Genomic DNA, 18,766 nt, shown 5'->3' on the forward strand with positions numbered 1-18,766 from the left:
AATTTCTTCCACCCCAAAATGGCACAAAAATAGCCAGAATACCACAGGCAATAGAAAGGGGGCTGTTGGCAAAGTTGGCATCAGCTCAGACAGACAAGAAGGCAGTCTACCAGGTCAACCAGATTCAAGCCAGAGACACTTACAGCCTAGCATACAATGCTAATCAGAGACAATGAGAACAAAAGGCCTTTAAAAAGCACCAATGGTCAGAAACCCACAGCATGGGCCTTCTAAGTGATTAGGATTTGTAGAAACTAATTTGGGCAGCAGCCCTCACACCAGGACAAGCCAGGCCCAGGGACTCTGAGGTCTCCAGCACTCAGCCCTGAGAAATCATAGAGGTTCCTGATGATCCATGTTCTGAACTTCAAATTCTGAATCTCAAAAACCTAAGAAGGGCCTAATTGCAACAGAGGTCAGTCAGGAACCAAGATGAACCAAAGCAAAAACAAACAGAGACCACCTCAACTAAAAGCACCTAGAAGGTAGAGCTTTGCCCTAGCATAAAGCCACATTGAGGCTAAAGAGATGAGTAAATACAAAATATACAAAGCACTATAAAGAATTATAATAGATCAAGAAATGCCCCAAAATTGAAACCAGAAGAAAAGAGTGACTCTATACTAAATGTAAACAGAGGCTTAAAGGAAAAACAGGATTTTCCACAAGGACTAGATAAGTTGAAGAAATGAATCGAGGTAAAAAATTAAATAAAGGCTTTAGAGGAGAACATATAGCTTAGAATGTAATGTAAAAAACCTTTCTCAAGTAACAGACACCCTGAAAATTGAAACAGACCAAACAAATCAATGACTCCCCAAGATAACAAGAAAGATTAGAACAAAAACCAAAGGACTGAAAAAATAAAAGAAAGTATAAAGTATTTGCTATCCAAAACAACTGACGTGGGAAACGTGCCAAGGAAAGATATTTTAAGAATCACTGGACTCCTTAAAAAACATGATTCAAAAATAAAAAAGACTAAAAACTCCATTTCAAGAAATCATAAATGAAAAGCACTCATATATTAGATGCAGAAGGCAAAGTGAAAATAGGAAGAATCCACAGATTACAACCTGAAAGGAAGAAAAAAAATGAACCTTTAATGTAATGAGAACTTTTCAAACATTTCTGATGAAAAGAATAGAGATAAGTATGAATTCTGAAATACAAACAAAAGTTATGAAACCTAGAAAAGTAAATTGACTTGAGTAACTGAAAAGAACTATATGATGATAAAGTCCTAACATTCTAAAAGGAGGAACAGAAACAAGTGTCTCTTTAGAACCAAAATATCTTCAAAAGGTATTGAGGGAGGTAGAAGACAAAGAGAGGACCTGGGATGCGCTGGTTCTATTTTGAGAGTTCTAAGAGGTGAGTGAGAAGAGAAGATAAAACAAATATACTAGTACAGAAAAGAGGAAAAGGGAGATAGAATTTACATTTCTCATAATTGGGGTAAGAAGAAGAGTAAATAAATATGGAGGAAGAAGTGCGAGAATAAACATCAGATGAATCACACTATCTGAACCAAGCAGGGTTGCACACAGAGTTCAGTACAGAGATACATCAAATTCAAGAGAGAAACAGAGAGAATAAGAAGACAGATAAAGACGGAAAATAATGCGGCAGCTAGGTGGCGCAGTGGATAGAGCACCAGCCCTGAAGTCAAGAGGACTTGAGTTCAAATCCGACCTCAGACCAAACACTTGACACTTACTAGCTGTGTGACCTTGGGCAAGTCACTTAACCCCAACCGCCTAAGCCACAACAACAACAAAAAAAAAAAAGAGGGAGAATAATGTCAGGAAGGCTTAGTCATAAGCCAAACAACTTACTGCTTCTGTCAGAGAAGAAGGAAAGAAAGGATAAAGGAAAGGACATGCCTATAAAATGAGGAATAACTGAACAAATTAAGATATGAGTGTAATATTATTTCATATAAGAAATTGTGAAAAATTATTTCAGAGATTCCTGAAAAATAAGAACTAAGGAAGAGTGAATTGGTCAGAACCATAAAAATTTATATAGCAACACTTTAAGGAAAAACAACTTTCGAAGATCTCTCTGATCAATGATCAATCACATTTCCAGATTCTCCACCTCCTGATGGAGATGTGACAGACTCATGGTGCAGAAGGAGCCATAGATATTCTTGAATGTGACCATTATGTGCATTTATTTTGCATGTCTATGCTTGTTACAAGGGTTCTTTTTTTCTGTTTTTATTTGGAGGGACATGGGGGAAGAGAGTAGTATCAATGGTGATGCCAAAAAAAAAAAGTGGAAGAAAAAAGAGGAAGACTATTGAAACATTTTAAAAACTACAAAAGGAGATATAGTAGTGAGCACAAACCAGCAGGACAACCTTGAAAAGAATAAGTTAAATTTATTATTATTGTTTTTAAAAGCAAGCAGTATGCAATAGATTCACTATTTCCTATACAATCCTCTTTTTGTGTTCTATTTTATATGTAGAAATGCTCATTTTTTTGGTATTTATTAAGTTCAGAATAATTTTTTAATGAAACAGAAACACTGGGCTTATCTTAGCCTGGACCCCAAATGGTTTAACTGAAACTGGACTCATTTATAGGCATAGCTTCCCCATATCCAATCAGTTGCCAAATCTCATCAATACCAGAATATTTCTCACATCTGCCCCTTATCTCCATGCACATAGTTTCTACGCTAGTTCAGGCTCTCATCATCTTTTCTCTGGACCACTGCACTAGCCTCCTAATTGTTTGTTTTTTCTGTTTCCTCTCTCCAATCTATCCTCCAAACAGCTGCCAAGATGAGATTCCTGAAGCACACAGATCTAATCACATCATCCCCTACTCAACTCCAGTGGCTTCCTATTACCTCTACTATCAATCATGAACTATGTTTAGCAGTTAAAATCCCTAGCCCCAATCTATCCTTCCAGCCTTTTCATAACTCTACAATCCAGCCAAATTTGCCTTCTCTCTCTTCCTCACAAAGGACAGACATTTCATCTTCAGGCCTTTGCACTGGGCATTCATCGTATGTGAAATGCATTCCCTCTTCATTTCTACCTCTTAGATTCCCTAGTTTCCTTTAAGACTCAAGAACAACATTCTACAATGTCTTGCTTGATCTCTCCTGTTGCTAGTGCCTTCTGTCCCACTCCCAAATACTTTGCATTACTGTTATGTCTTTTTATATACCTATAGATATACATGAAATCGCCTCTAACGTAAGCTGCTTTGAGAACCGGGGCTTCTAATTTTTTTGTCTTTGCACTCCTATGCCTAACAAAATACTTCTCCCAGAGTAGGTATTTAATAAATGCTTGCTGTTGTGTATGTTTTTAATTACTCTAATCCGGGTAGATTTTTTTTTTTAGCCATTTTTTCCCCTAAAATGCCGTGGGAAGTGATGGCAACACGATGAAACTCAATTCACACATTGTGGAAGAACTGTGGCACGAGAAACGCAAATTATGTTCAGCTTCCTGTCCCCAAACCACCTTTCACTGGATCTTCCCAAATAAGCTGGGGGGGGGGGGTGGAACAAAAGGGCCCCAGTCAGGGCTGCGTGGTGCCCCCAGCCCCCTGCCCCGCCTTCAGCAGCATCTTCGGAGCAGCCACGCGAATGCGCAGCTTGGCCTGGAGCTGAAGAACACGAGCCAGGCTTGTGCCCAGGCCTCTCGCCCAAGTGTCTGCTCGGCCATTTGGGGCTAATTACTGTTCTAGGACTCCAGGGCTGGAGCGACTGTCATAAGGCTTCCACGGCGCTGAGAGGGAGCCCCTGGACGCCATTCTTCACACCCCCACCCCCATCTTCCCTCCACCAACAACAGAAATCCAAGGGTCCCGGCGGGGGGCTCGGGGGCCGGCCTCGCTTCCTCGGGCGGTTACCTCCAGCCTCAGGGCCGGAGCTTCGCCGTCGCTGCCTCCCACTCCCGCCATGTCTCCGCAAGGACAGATCCCGGTGGTTGGTTCTGGGGTGAGCCGGCCTGTCGCCTGCCAGGCTGGAAGCTGAGGCTCAGAACCTGTGGAGCAGCGGTGGGGTGGGCCTCGCTCGGACGTCCAGTAGGTCTGCCTTCAGCCCAGGCCTGAGGGCAGCTCAGCGGCGGTAACTAAGGGCGGCGCGTGACGCTGCGCTCCTGCGCCTGCGCGAGGCGGGGTCTCTGCAGCCCGCGCCAGGGGCTCCAAGGCACGTGCCCAAGAGGCGGGACCCCTGAGGGAGGCAGGGCCTGGGAGCCTAGCTGTGCAGAGGCCTGGGACCTTGTGCAGGGGTAGGTGCATTAGAACTTTGACCAGCGACAGGCCACCCTGGCCACTGACAGAGGAGGTAGGCCTAGCACCAGGTTTCAGCATCCCATTTTTTTTTAACCCCTGGTAAAAAATAGTCAGCAAGCAATTATAAAGTAGGTACTAAGCTAATTAAGCAGTTATGAAACCATTACTATTGAATTATGGAGAAAGCAGGGGAGTTACAGAAAAACATCTACTTCTGCTTTATTGACTACACTAAAACTTTTGACTATGTGGCTTGTAAAAAAGAAAATGTGGCAAGTGCTCAAAGAGCTGGGCATACTGGATCATCTTATTTGTCTCCTGAGGACCAAGAAGCAACAGTTAAAATCGAACATAGAACAACTGATTGGTTTAAGATTCGGAAAGGAATATAACAAAGTTATATATTGTCACTTTGTATATCATACAAAGTGCCACACTGGATCGCTCAAAGGCTGGACTTAAGGTTGCCAGGAGAAATATTAACAATCTGAGATATGCAGATGATACTACTCTGATAGCAGAAAGCAAAGGGGAATTAAGAAGCCTCTTAATGAGGGTAAAAGAGAAGAGTATAAAAGCTGACTTAAAGCTTAACATTAAAAAAAAACCAAACAACTAAGATCTTGGCATCTAGTCCTATCACTTCCTGGCAAATAGAGGGAGAAGAAGTGGAAGCAGTATCAGATTTTATATTTTTGGATTCAGAGCTCACTGCAGATGGCAACTGCAGCAATGAAATTAAAAGATGCTTGCTCCTTGAAAGGAAAGCTGTGGCAAATCTGGACAGCATACTAAAAGGCAGAAACATCACCTTGCTGGCAAAGGTCCATATGGTCAAAGGTATAGTTTTTCCAGTAGCAAGGTTTGGCTGTGAGAGCTGGACTATAAGGAAAGCTGAGTGCTGCAGAATCAACACTTTCGAATTGTGGTGCTGGAAAAGACTTTTGGAAATCCCTTGGACAGCAGGGAGATCAAATCAGTTAATACTTAAAGAAATTAATTCAGGCTGTTCACTGGAAGGTCAAATATGGAAGCTGAACCTTAAATACTTTAGTCACATAATGAGAAGATCAGATTCATTGGAAAAGACTTTGATGTTAGAAAAGATTGAAGGCAAAAGGAAAAGGAGACAGCAGAGGATGAGGTGGATAGATAATCTCATGGAAACAATGAACATGAACTTGGACAGACTTTGAAAGATAGTGGAGGATAGAAGGACCTGTTGTGCTATGATCTATGAGGTCATGAAGTGTCCAACATGATTAAACAACCGAACAACTATTGGCCAACATTTTACAAATGTTAGATCTTATTTGATCTAAGCATCTGAGCTGAGTCTTAAAGGAAAGCAGGGATTCTAAGAGGTGGAGGTGAGGAGGGAAAGAATATTCCAGGATACTATTGTACTATAAGAAATGATGAACAGGCAGACTTCAGAAAAACCTGGAAAGTCTTGTATTATCTGATACTGAGTGAAGTGAGCATAACCAAAAGGTTGCACACAGTAACAGCCACGTTGTTTGATGACTAATATTGATAGACTTAGCCTTTCTCAGCAATGCAAAGATCTAAGTCATGTCCAAAGGCCTCATGATAGAAAATGCTATCCATATCCAAAGAAAGAACTATGGAGTTTGAATGCAGATTGAAGCATACTATTTGTTCTTTTTTTCTTCTGTTGTGTTTTGTTTCCTCTTTCTGGTGGTTCTTCCTATTGGTTCTAATTCTTACTTACAACATCACTAATGTGAAAATATGTTTAACAGGAATGTGTTTGCATAGCCTGTATCAGATTGCACTCCATCTTGGGAAGGGAGGTGGGGAGAAAGGGGGAGAAAAATTTAAAACTCAAAAGCTTATGGATGTGATTGTTGATAAATCAAAATAAATTAATAAAAAAAAGAATATCCTAGGCATGGGGGACAGTCAGTTCAAAGGCATAGAGATAGCATGTCATGTGGGATGAACAGCAAGATAGAAATGATGAGATTGGCAACTGATTGCATATGTGAGTTGAGTGGTAAGTGGATAATCCATGATGGCACCAAAGTTATGAACCCAGTAGATAGAAAGATGGTGGTGCCCATGACAGTAATAAGGAAGTTCAGAAGAGGGGTATGGCAAGTTTTAGGGAAAATAGATTCAATTTAAGGGGTAAATACCCACAAGTAGTTTAAAAAAAAACTGCAGAAAATCTCAACTATGAAGAATAAGGAAGATTTTGCAGTGTGTTTCATCAAGTTGTGTTGTTTGCTTTTCTGCCACAGCCAAGTGCCTGTTGCCTAATTTCCCTTTTGGAAGAGAAGGTGAAGGGCCATAAAGAAGTGTATCTCTTCATATTCCAAGTTCTTTAGGAGAATGAAGTGCTCTTAGAGGAAACAGGAGCAAGGTTTCCATGGGGAAAAAGAGATCAGAGGTGGAGGAGAGGAAGACTTGAAGCTTGTCAAGATTTTAAAGAATGGAAACATGTTACACAGGGGAGAAAGTAAGAAAAAGGACAGCTGTGCAATTAGAGATTAAAAACACATTGAGGCTCTTCCTAAAGAAGGGAGAGTTGGAGGCTTATGACAATCCAATTGCCACTTGCAAGAAAGTGCCATGCCACCATCATCAGTAAGTATGCTGCCACCATCACCAGTAAGTATGCTGCCATCATCATCAGTAAGTATGCTCCCACCATAATGAACCTTGATGAAATAAAAGAAATATGTTATGAAGACATGGAGATCTTCTTCATCAGTGTACTGAAACAAGATAAGCTTATATTTCTGGGTGATTTTAATGCAAGAATAGGCACAGACTACCAGACATGTCAGGGAGTCCTTGGCAGGAATAGAATCAGAAAAAGCTGCAGTACCTGTCTCATACTATGAAGACATGTGCATCTCATGACCTTATCACCAACACTTGTTTTCCATTTACCTAAATTCAGTAAAACTTCATGGACACACCCTCCCAGCAAACATTGGCATTTAATAGACTCTGTCATTGTAAGGAAAAGAGACAGGATATGAGAGTGATGAAGGTGATGTGTGATACAGAGTATTGAACTGATTATAGACTTATCCTGTCCAAACTAAATATTTACATTCAACAAAAGCAATAACCCCAAGACAAGACTATCAGAAAACATAATGTCAACAGATTAGAGTTCTTCTCCTAGCAGGAACAGTTCATTGCTAAGGTGGAGAGAAAACTGAGCCAAGACATGGTTGGCAGAAAAGAGTGGACAGCTTTCAGAGATTTGGTGTACAGCACTGCATTTACTCGTCTGGGCCAGAACACTTGCAAACATCAAGACTGGTTAGATGAAAATGATGGGGAAATTCAGAAGCTGCTAAATGAAAAATGAGAACTCTACAGGGTTTACCAGCAGGATAGTTCATCTGTTTCTAAGAAGCCATCTCCATCAAAAGTAAAGTGCAAACAAAGCTTAGAGAGATGCAGGATTCTTGGCTCAGTAAGAAGGCAGATGCCATTCAGTTTTATACTAATAGTAACAATCCAAAGGGCTTTTATGAAGCCCTGAAGGCTATTTATGGACCAAAGACCTATGGCGAATCTCAGCCACTCAGTGCTGTTGGAGCCCGGTTGATTAGTGATAAGGACATGATCCTGGAAAGATGGGCTGAACACTTCCATAGCATTCTCAACAGACTGTCATCAATCAATGCTGAAGCCATTGACCCTTTACCTTAAATTGAAGTCAATCCCCCTCTAGCTGAACTGTCATTTGGCTCTTCTCATGTGGCAAAGCACCTGGTGCTGATTCTATTCCAGCTCAGATTTATAAGGTAGTGGTTCTGCTGCTCATACAAAAGGTGGCTGAAAGTTTTCAGTTTATATGGCAAGAGGTTATCCCTCAAAAATTCAAGGATGCCTCTATTGTCCATCTTTATTAAGGGAAAAGAAATAGATTGTCCTGTGACAAAAATGGGATGGGGGCAGGGATGAGGGGGAATCTTCTCTTAGTCATTCCTTAATAGCACTTAACCAGGTACTTCAGCAAAGAAGATATTCAATAAATATTCATTGTATCAAAATATAGCACCTGACATACTTTCCTCTCATTTGTGGGTGCCCCAAAATCTATCTTGACCAAAAGGTACTCTGTAGGTCTACGGCCATTCAAAACCATTACTCAGGAGCACTCTACAATAGGTTCACTTTTACTAGTGAGTCAGAGGACACAGTTAGTAAAAATAATGATATTTAACAAGGTAGCCATCAGAAAAAGTAGCAATAGTGCATATGGATAATGAATGAGGGACACATATGTAGGGAACATGCATGACAATGGCACAAATATGGAGGGGCAACTCATGCCTCAGATGATGTGGTATAGCTATCCTCTAGTTAATATCATCATGTTATTCTTGCTGGGTGCTGCTCTCTGCTCTCTCTGGATCTACTGACCATTAGGCATTAGTCTTGAGTATTTTTCCTTGATGTGGGTAGTATATTTGTCATGAATGTTTTGGAATTGTGATTGATCATTGTGTTGATTCGAATTACTAAGTCTTTCAAAGTTGTCTTTGTAAGATTTTTATTGTATAAATTCTTCTCCTGGTTCTGCTCACTTCACTCTGCATCAATTCTTAAAAGTCTTGCAAAAGAATCCCCCTTTTCGTTGGTAGCACAATAGTATTCCATCACATTCACATATCATAAGTTGCTCAGATACTACCCAATTGATGAGTACCCCACCTCAGTTTCCAATTCTTTGCCATTACAAAAACAACTGCTATAAGTATTTTTTGGACATATGGGTTATTTTCCTCTTTCTTTGGTCTTTTTGGGGATATAGACCTAGTAGAAATAACTCTTGGTATATGTTGGCATAAAAATTCATACATGGATATAAAAAATTCATAGACTCCAACCTTTGATTAGGCTAAAGAGTATGCATAGTTTAACAAATTTGGGGGCATAGTAGCTAGTTGCTTTCCAGAATGGTTGGACCAATTCACAGTTCCACCAGTAGTGTGCATTAATATACCTATTATCCCACAGCTTCTTTAGCATGGCATTTTCCTTTTTGGTCAATTTTGTCAATCTGGTAAGTACAAGTGAAGCAGAACCTAAAAGTTCTTCTAATTTGCATTTCCCTATAATTATTAGTGATTTTGAGCATTTTTTTTTCATATTGCTATTGATAATGTGTGCTTCTTCCTCTGGAAACTGCCCATTCACAACCATTGACCATGTATCAATTGGGGAAGTTTTTATTCTTATGCATTTGAAACAGTTCCCTATACATGTTAAAAATAAGATTTTAACCATAGAAATTTGGTGCAAAGATCACTACCCTCACCACTTATTTTCCTGCTTTTCTAATTTTGGCTGCATTAGGTGTTTGTATAAACACATAAATTTTATATAATCAAAATTGTCTATTTTACTTTGTATTATCTTCTCTATTCTGTTTGCTTGTTAATTCTTCCTCATCCATAGATCTGAATAATTCCTTCCTTGCTCCTCTAATTTATTCAAGATGTTACACTTCATGTCTAAGGCTATCCTGGCATTTACAGTGTGAGATGTTGGTCTATGCCAACTTTCTGCCAGACTGCCCTTCAGTTTTCTCGGCAATTTTTGTCAATAAGTTTGTAATCCAATAGCTGGGATCTTTCTGGGCTTATCAAATTAGGTTACTGTGCTCATTTGCTTCTGCATATCATACAACTCATTAGTTCAGCTGATCATCTTTTCTACTTCTTATCCAGAACCAAATCAGTATTTTTTATTTTAAACAATAGATGTATTCCTAAAAAGTTTATACACACATACATTTTGAATGATCTAGTGGAGTAATAGGAATCCTGTGGCAAATTCTTTTACAAACACTTCCTAGATTCTTTTGTAAAAGTAGATCTTCATGTATTGAAATAGTTGCAATACATACCTGCACAGCGTCATCTGACTTTTCTGATAAGATAACCACATTTGTGTAAAATAGTATAACAGGATGGCTTTTCTAAAGCACGATTCTCTATGTCATGAATTCTCTCAGTACACTTCCCACTCTCCCACTTCATCTATTACTCATTATGCACCTTTCTCCATTTGATCCCAACTTCCTCTCCTCTTGAGCTGATTCTGAAGGTTGTAGTTTGTGAATTTTTTTTTTATGTCCAAGTCAATTTTTGTAAAGGTACTAAAGCTGAGAACTAGATATACTTTTTCTTTCAATTTCCATTTAGTAATCATTAGACTACTATCATAGCTAACTTTTCTAAAAACTATTTAGAGCTTTAACTTCTTTAATATATTTTATTAGATTTTTCTAAATTTGAAAGGCTTATATTAAGGTCCCTTTAAATTATTTTGTTATTTATCTTCCTGTAGTTCAAAGTTTTTAGATGCTATGCCACTTGATGAATGTTTAGTAGCAATATTATTTCATTATACATGGCACCTTTAAGTATATTGTAGTTTCTGTTTATCTATTTTGTCTTTATTTTAACTATTTCCTTGTCTGAGGTCATAATTACTACCCTTGCTTTTCTTGCCTTAATCTAAAGCATTATAGCTTTTACACCAGTCCCTCATCTTAACTTTATAAAGCTTTATGTTTGACATGTTCCTTGTAAACAACACTGTTGTTTTCTTTCTAATCTATTCTGCCATTCTCTGTTTAATGGGTAAGTTCATTTCATTCAATTATGATTTTTTAGGCATGTTATCTCCTCAGATTTCCTCTTAAATATTGTATGATTCTGACTGGGATCTTTGGTTCTTGATTTCTTTCTTTCTGGCTACAAGCAGTACTTTTTTCTTTATTTAACTGGAAAACTGGATTTTGACTGTGACATTTCTGAGTGGTGAGTTCAATTTGGTTTCTTTCAGGAGGAATCTTTTTATTTTCACCTTGCCACAGGTTATTCTGGAATTTTTTCTTTTATGATTTCTTGAAATGTTAAGTAGCCCAGTTCTTTTTTTGTTTGTTTGGTCATGGTTTTCAGGGTATAAGTATAATGATTTCTAAATTCTCTTGTCTGGTTTTCCAGGTCAGTTATTTTTGATGGTACATATGTCTATACTTATAGATGTATAGATCTATATCTACATTTGTCCTAATTTTTCATTTCATGATACTATTCTACTTCTTGTTGCTTTGTTGAACCACTGAGTTATTTGCTTCATTCTGTTACTCTCCAGGATGTCAACTACTTGGAGAAAGTTGTATACTTTTTGCTTCTTTTTTTTTTCCTTTCCAAGTGTTTAATTTCATCTTTCTCTGTTTTGACTCTTCCTTTATTTCTTCCCTCAGCTGCTGGAGTTCTTGTGGCCAATTTATTCTTTTAAGAGGTTCTCCAGTTCATCATTTATGTCCACTGCTTTGGTTCTTGGATTAGGGCTTTGTGCCACAGACAAAAGCTACTTTCTCTCTCTCTCTCACTGCTTGATGTGGGGGTTAAGCTCAGATCTGGTCTCCCATTGTAGTTTTGTCATAGGACGGTGCTGTACATGGGTTAAGTCCTACCTTTACTACAGTCTGAACTTGGAACTGGACCACAAGGCACTGGTATCAAGCCCCACTCTGTAGTCTGTTTCTAAGTCTGACCCAGTTAGCATTGGCTCTAGGACCTGAATTGTGTTGATATTTCCCTTTTTGTAGGGTGGCCACTCACCAGACATCTGCAACTTCAGGTCTACAGAATAACCCACAAGATGGCCTTGGGTTTAGTTTGGTCTCCTAATGTATACTCAGATTTCTCCAACTTGCTTTGGACTTGGCCTTTTTCCCTTGTGCCACTACCTAGCAGGGGGCCTCAACCCCTGAATGGGACCAGGAACAGGACCCTTGCTTCAGGTTCTGTTTCTTTGTATTATCCATGATGGGATAGAAAAGCTCAGTGGTGTTGTCCTTTACTTCTGTTGTTTCATATGAAGCTATTCATCATTGTTAAAAAATATGCCTCTAGGGATAAGGTTAGAGTTTGTAAAAGATGTTTTTGGACCCCCAAAATTAGATTAGATAGGGATTAGAACTATGTCTAGCAGATGCTGATTGATATGGTGTGCAACTGAGCAATGCTTATCTAGTATACTTATAAAAACTTTTTTTTTCAATATGAAGTTTACTGTAACCGTATTTAGTACAAATGATAAATGTCTTAAAAGTTACCCTTGATGTTTGGCATTATACCTTACAGAATAAATTATACAAAAAGATTAAGAAATATTTACTGAATTTGTTGAATGAATGGATAAAAATGAATAAAAGAGTTAATTAAAAAAAAACTCCCACTATACACATTAAGAACCAATCAATCTAGCTGGACTTTTTATACATATGTGTAATTTATTTCAGTTTACAAAATGGTAACTCTTCATTAAAAAATTATTTGTAACACAAGATGATACAAAAATGCTTAAGACATGATTATAAAGTTTTAAAGCAGAAAACATTTTTTAACTGAAGGGAAAAAAGAAACAAAATATTCTGTTTTATTGAATAATTTATAAGCATCATATAGTTTTTGGAAGGTATGTTAAGTGATGAAAAAATGGGCGACCATGAACACATCCCTTAATTTCATTTCCAAGTTGTAGCTTCATCCTATAGATAGTATCTTGTACATCCTCTTTTGATAAATACAAAGGCAGCTGTCGAGAGAGACGCACTGCTTCTCCCTATTGGGAAAAAAGCCACAAGGATATCATTAGTATCTTAAGATACTTATGAGACACATTCATAATTTTGGCAGATTGGTGAAAAAAGTTGGATACATATTAAGTTTTTATCTTTTAATTATATTAACATAGTATTTTAGATAAAAAAGATACTTTCAAAAAATGCTACTTAATATGAGTCTTTTTAGGAAGGAAAACACTATGCAACTGCAAAGTAATATTTTTGTTTCCTTTTCCTACCTACTTTCAGAGCAGGAAATTGGTTTTATCCTAATTTTACAACTCTTAAGATATTTTCCCCCAGCATATTATATAACACAATAAGGCATCAGATTTGCATTTATTAAAAAATATGCATCTGCAAAGAGAGACAAATGATGGGAGTTAGCTAGTACACTTCACCATAATACTACTACCTAGTGAACAGTATTTAGTATAAAACGGACACATCATTTACTGAGTCCCTGCTGAGGGGTATTAGTTACCAAAATTCTCAAAGCATTTTATTATTAGGTGCCTTATCTATAAAACTGTTCCCCATAGGATCCCCTTCAGTTTGGAAATGGTTGAACAAGTGTGGTATATGATTGTGATAGAACACTACTGTGCTATAAGAAATGATGAAAGGAGGGGCGGCTAGGTGGCACAGTAGATAGAGCACCGGCCCTGGAGTCAGAAGGCCCTGAGTTCAACTCTGGTCTCAGAGACATGGTACTAGCTGTGTGACCCTAGGCAAGTCATTTAACCCAGTGTGCCTCAACGAAAAAAGAAAAAAAAGAAAGAAAGAAATAATGAAGGGGATGGTTTCAGAAAAACCCAGGAAGACTTATATGAATTGATACGAAGTGAAGCGATCAGAACCAGGAGAACACTGTACACAGTAACAGCAATATTGTGACGATAATCAACTGTGAAAGACTTAGCCACTCTGATGAGTATAAAGATGCATGACAATTAAAAAGGGTTCATGATAAAAAATGCCATCCACCTCCAGAGACAGAAGTGATAAACTCTGAATACAGACTGAAGCATATATTTTTTTTCCTCTTGGTTTCATTTTTTTTTTTTTGCAATAGGGCTAATATTGAAATATGTTTTTTTCACAGGTATGATGTATATCATATTGCTTGATTTCATAATGGACAGGGGAGTAGTAAGAGAAAATTTGAAATTAAAAATGAATGTTAAGAAGAATCATAGTTCTAGCCTCCCTCCTCTAAAGGAAAAAAAATAAAAAGAGAAAAAGCTAACAATGATAATAAAACCATAATGAACCCATGAATAGCATGACAGTAAGGCTTTCGTGTAGATAAACTGTATACGTATTCTAAAATGCTGAGATTCTCTCCTAGTATCTTACAATCAACAAACAAATGTCTTAATATTCTAATTCAGAACAAAGAATCTTTAACCATCTTAAAACCTGCCAACTTATAAATTCTAGCATTTCATACCTCCAAATAACTTATTACTTTACGAGGTCTACATTCATAAACTTCCTTTGCATTTTTATTTAGCACTGCATTAAGAATTTCTTTTAAGTCCAATATTCCATAGAATGGGAGACAATTAGCCATTCCTTCTATTTCCAGATGGTTTTCAGTAACTGAAGTTCCTGGAATAAAGAAAAAAAAATCTTACATCAATTTTGAACTACATTCCAGAACATGTCCATTAAAAACAAAATCAATGTTAAAACATTTAGTGAACTTTGATTAGAATTCAATTTGGAAAAATATTTCTTTTTTCCTTTACTTAGAGACCCTATAATTTCCCCCAGGACTCCACATTAAGAGATGGTGCCTACTGACACTTCACATGTGCCTCAAGTAATGTAATTTCATCTAAGTTATTGCTGTTTTGCTGATTCTATTTGCTTAGAACATTTCTTTCTTTGGAAAGAAAATGAAGTCCCATGATATTTATCAAAATAAAAGTGACTTTAAGCATTTTACCAATTGCTATTCAAGTTCCTAACCAAAACTCTGTTCAGGACTCTATCTTTTCTCTCTTCACTCTCTCCCTTTGCAAATTCATCAGCTGACATAAGTTCAATTATCATCTCTAAAAAGATAATTCCCAGATCCAAATATCTATCTCAAATACTCAAATGAATTTAGGCTGTTACCAATATGAATGTTCCCTCCAATTATGCAGATTATAAGTCATCCATGTATGCATATCCTGTGTGATTCTTGCCTATGTCCTTTCATACATCCACCATACAAGAGCCACCCAACATGCTAGAGACTTTCTTCACTTTCTCCTGACAGCACAAGGGTTCCAGTAGAGCACTGTAATCCCTCACTATTTGAATAATTCATCTTCTTTTTTAATCATACATTTCCCAAATAACATCCTTTACTCCTGTTCTACTTTAAGGAAAAGTTCCTATTTGTTACACGTTGCAGCTTAAACACACCTATCATGTCCTCTCCATTGTCCTCCAAATGATATTCATTATCAATATTTCATGACTCAAAACTATATAACACCACCAGTAGAATATTGGTATTAATTGGATGGGCCTTTGTTTCTGAAAGAAGTTTGGGGTCATTAAAACAGTTTTACAATTTCCTGTAGGCAGTACATCTCTCTCTCCTCCTGCTTAATTCTGGGTCCATTTTATTGTCTATATATGGTATCTGTCAGAGAGGGACTGATGGACAAAATGTACAGATTGTTCACCCAACTGAATGCTATAAACTGGCTAATACACATTCTTCATCTATTTGTTTTTTCCTGTGCAGATGAGCAAGCCAAACTATGTTGAATAGTTACAGATCCCTTCAAAAAGATTTTGCAATATTTCAAAACATTGGAAGCCATCAGCATGATGCCATCCACAAACAAAAGCATCTGGAGGACCTCACCATCCATAGAAAATTCTTCAACTTGGACTCTATGTTGGATCTCCTCCACAATGGTGGACGCCATTGGAGACCATAAATCTTTTGTTTTATGCCTTACCTGATATATTTGTAATCAGAGCATTTGAACAACGTTATTTTTGTTATTATCATTTAAGGAACTGTGAATGATTTGGATGTTTTGATATGAGATACCTTGTTGATACCTTTTAAGGTAGCATTTTGCTCTACCAAATCAAATGCTTTTTTTTTAATATTTAAAAAGCAATACATTGTGGGATCTTGTACTATTTTCACTTTTTAGTCAATTGTGTAATGATAAAGATATGATCCACTGTTTCTCTTCTTTATCCCCCATGTCCAACTGGTTTGCAAGTTCTGCACCAAATCCTTTTTGATTCTATCCACAACATCTTTCATGTCTGTCCCCTTCTCTCTACTCACCCAACCTGAGTTAAGGATCTCATTACCTCTTGTCTGGATAATGAAACTGGTCTTTCTGTCTCTAGAATCTCCCCTTTCCAATCTGTTATCTATACAGTTACCAAATTGATATTTCTAACATGAAAATCTGTCTGTTACCCTACCTAAAAATCTCAAATATCGTCATCTTGCCTTTGGGATGAAATACAAAATCCTTAGCCTAACATTTAACTCCTTCCATTCTTCCATAACACAGTTTCCACCCATCTTTCTAGTCTTGTTCATATTATTCCCTGTCCTGCACTCTTCTACTCCAATCAATTTGGCCTACTATTTGCTCTCCACATATGACATTCTATTTCCTGCCAACCATTCTTTCATACAGGCAGTTCCTCTGATGTCTGGAATGCCCTCCCTCTTTGATCTGTAAGTTATAGAATCCCTAAGCTTCTTTTGAAGCATGGAACTTCTTATCTTCTATAAGAGGCAGAGAGAATCAGGGAAATATTCTTGAAAGAAAGAGGATCACATTTGGGCCACTAATGATAGGTAGAACTGTGACAGAAGGAAATGAGGATGTACAAGAAATTCTTCAGGAGGAGGTACCAGAAAGAGTGATGGAGAATTCAGAGAGTAGTAGTCAGGCCATATGGATTAGAATGCAGGAATACAAGGTGCATGGAGGGGCATATGGCAGATAATTATCTTAGTGTTAATTATGCCTATCATTTGATATATTGTTTAGAGGCAGCACAGTACATTAGAATGAGCACTGGCCCTGGGCTCAGAAGACCTAGGTTCAAATTCTGCCTCTGATATTTACCTTCTGCGAGATCGTGGGCAAGTCACTTAATTTCTCTGAGCCTCAGTTTCCTAATTTATAAAATGAAGAGCTTGGAATAGATGCCTTTAAGGTCTCTATTTCAATGATCCACCCAGCTCAATGCATATTTTTTTTCCAGACAGAGACACTAAGGATCATGGGACCGGAGTTTGGATAGGTGCTCTGAGGCCATCAACATACGAATAAAAAATTGAGGTCCAAGGAGATGAGATTAAAAAAAAAAATCCTAAACATCTTTCATGATTTATCTTTGATGTATCCAATGTTATGAATATGTATAATTCCTTCTTCAATGCACATTGCAATCTGCACCCATCTCATGCTGTGCAATGCTCATCCACACATTTCCATAAAATCCACATGGAAACTCCTCCCAATGTAATGCAGGATTTTCTGTTGGGTAATAATTTGCTTCCCTCCCTTCTAGGTTTTAAAATAAATTGTGACTCCAATCATTTAAAAAAAAAAGATCTCTCTTTCAGCTCTACATTTATGACCCTGTGACATTGTAAACCACCTGTAACAACTGGATTCTAGAGAACCTGAGTGACAAATACCATAGAAAATTCAAGAAAATCAGCAGAATTATTAGATTATTCCAGTATTTCAGAACATCAATTATCTCTGTTCTACAACTAAGCACAGGGCTCAAGTTATCTCTCAGACAGAAAACAGGAACTTATTTGGCAGCTCAAAAGGAAGAAAGGAAGTTCTGACTTTGAGAACATAAGAAACAAGGAGTCTCTTTCTGGATGTTGGAGGGGACTGAAGGTCTACAAATAAGTTCCAGAAAAAGAAGGAATATCAAGCTGAGATGTTAGCTTAGAACAAAAGGTGAGAATCTAGTTATAACAAAAGCTAAGACCAGTTTGAACAAATCACTACTGAATGGTTTAAACAAACCATATAGGACAGGAAAAAAACAATGGGTCAAGAAAAGGGTAGGACTCCAAAGAACTCTAAACCATTGGACTGAAAGGACAAACCTGAAAACCGTGGGATGGCCTTGAGTCAATATAGAAAATCCTGAAGTTCAAGGGCAAAAACTTATTAAAGTATTTTCCTCATCTAGTAGGGAAAGACCTTACACAGATGAAAAAAATGGCTGCAAAGCAATATAGTATGGTCCAGAATTAAAGGAGATGAGCTGAAGGATTCAGCCTGGAGATAAGATTAGGAAAAAGTCTTAGAAGGGACTAAATATCTTACCTTACCAGAAAGAAGTGCCAACATAAATCCATTTAAGAATAGAAACTTCTTCATTCTCCCCAAATAGGACTATGGTAAGGGGAAAGAACTAGGGGCTAGAAGTTCAATAAATTGTGTAAGCCAATTTCATCTGTGATTATGTGTCTGTAATGGCCAAACTGAGAGATCTTAATTGCTTAAAAAAAGAAAAGAAAATGTACATTTTCTTTGTCCATCCTGTTTCTTCAGTCAGTATTTCCCCCAATCATTAAGTGAAACAAATAGGGCAGTCTGGATGTTAAAAGGATGGTAAAGATTATTACAAAACTATGTGATTTGTTAACATGAATACAAGGCAAATTGTTTCAAATCCATTTACACTAAGCAGGAACCAATGTTTTCTTACCTGTAGAGTGTATGATGGCCTTTATAAAATGAGACTAAGAAAAGTTCTTACATAGCTACTATTACACATGTTGAGAAGAAAGTTGATACATTGAAACTGTAGAAAACAATTTAAGGAAATTAATAAT

General features: G+C 37.5%; 1 protein-coding gene across 3 annotated transcripts in view; it reads right to left on the reverse strand.

The window, feature by feature from the left end:
* Positions 1-12,615: 12,615 nt before the first annotated feature.
* PMS1 (PMS1 homolog 1, mismatch repair system component) overlaps positions 12,616-18,766 on the reverse strand; it is a 112,738-nt gene continuing 106,587 nt past the window's right edge. For all 3 annotated transcript variants that reach the window (XM_027866210.1, XM_027866209.1, XM_027866211.1), the window contains exons 12-13: positions 14,363-14,523; positions 12,616-12,908 (exon numbers count right to left, since the gene is read on the reverse strand). In XM_027866210.1, the coding sequence (XP_027722011.1) occupies positions 12,744-12,908; positions 14,363-14,523 (326 nt within the window). In that variant the 3' untranslated portion in view covers positions 12,616-12,743. The remainder of the gene's footprint in view (positions 12,909-14,362; positions 14,524-18,766) is intronic.

Source organism: Vombatus ursinus, unplaced genomic scaffold (assembly GCF_900497805.2).
Source record: "Vombatus ursinus unplaced genomic scaffold, bare-nosed wombat genome assembly UNPS02014779.1, whole genome shotgun sequence".
Lineage (NCBI taxonomy): Eukaryota > Metazoa > Chordata > Mammalia > Diprotodontia > Vombatidae > Vombatus > Vombatus ursinus.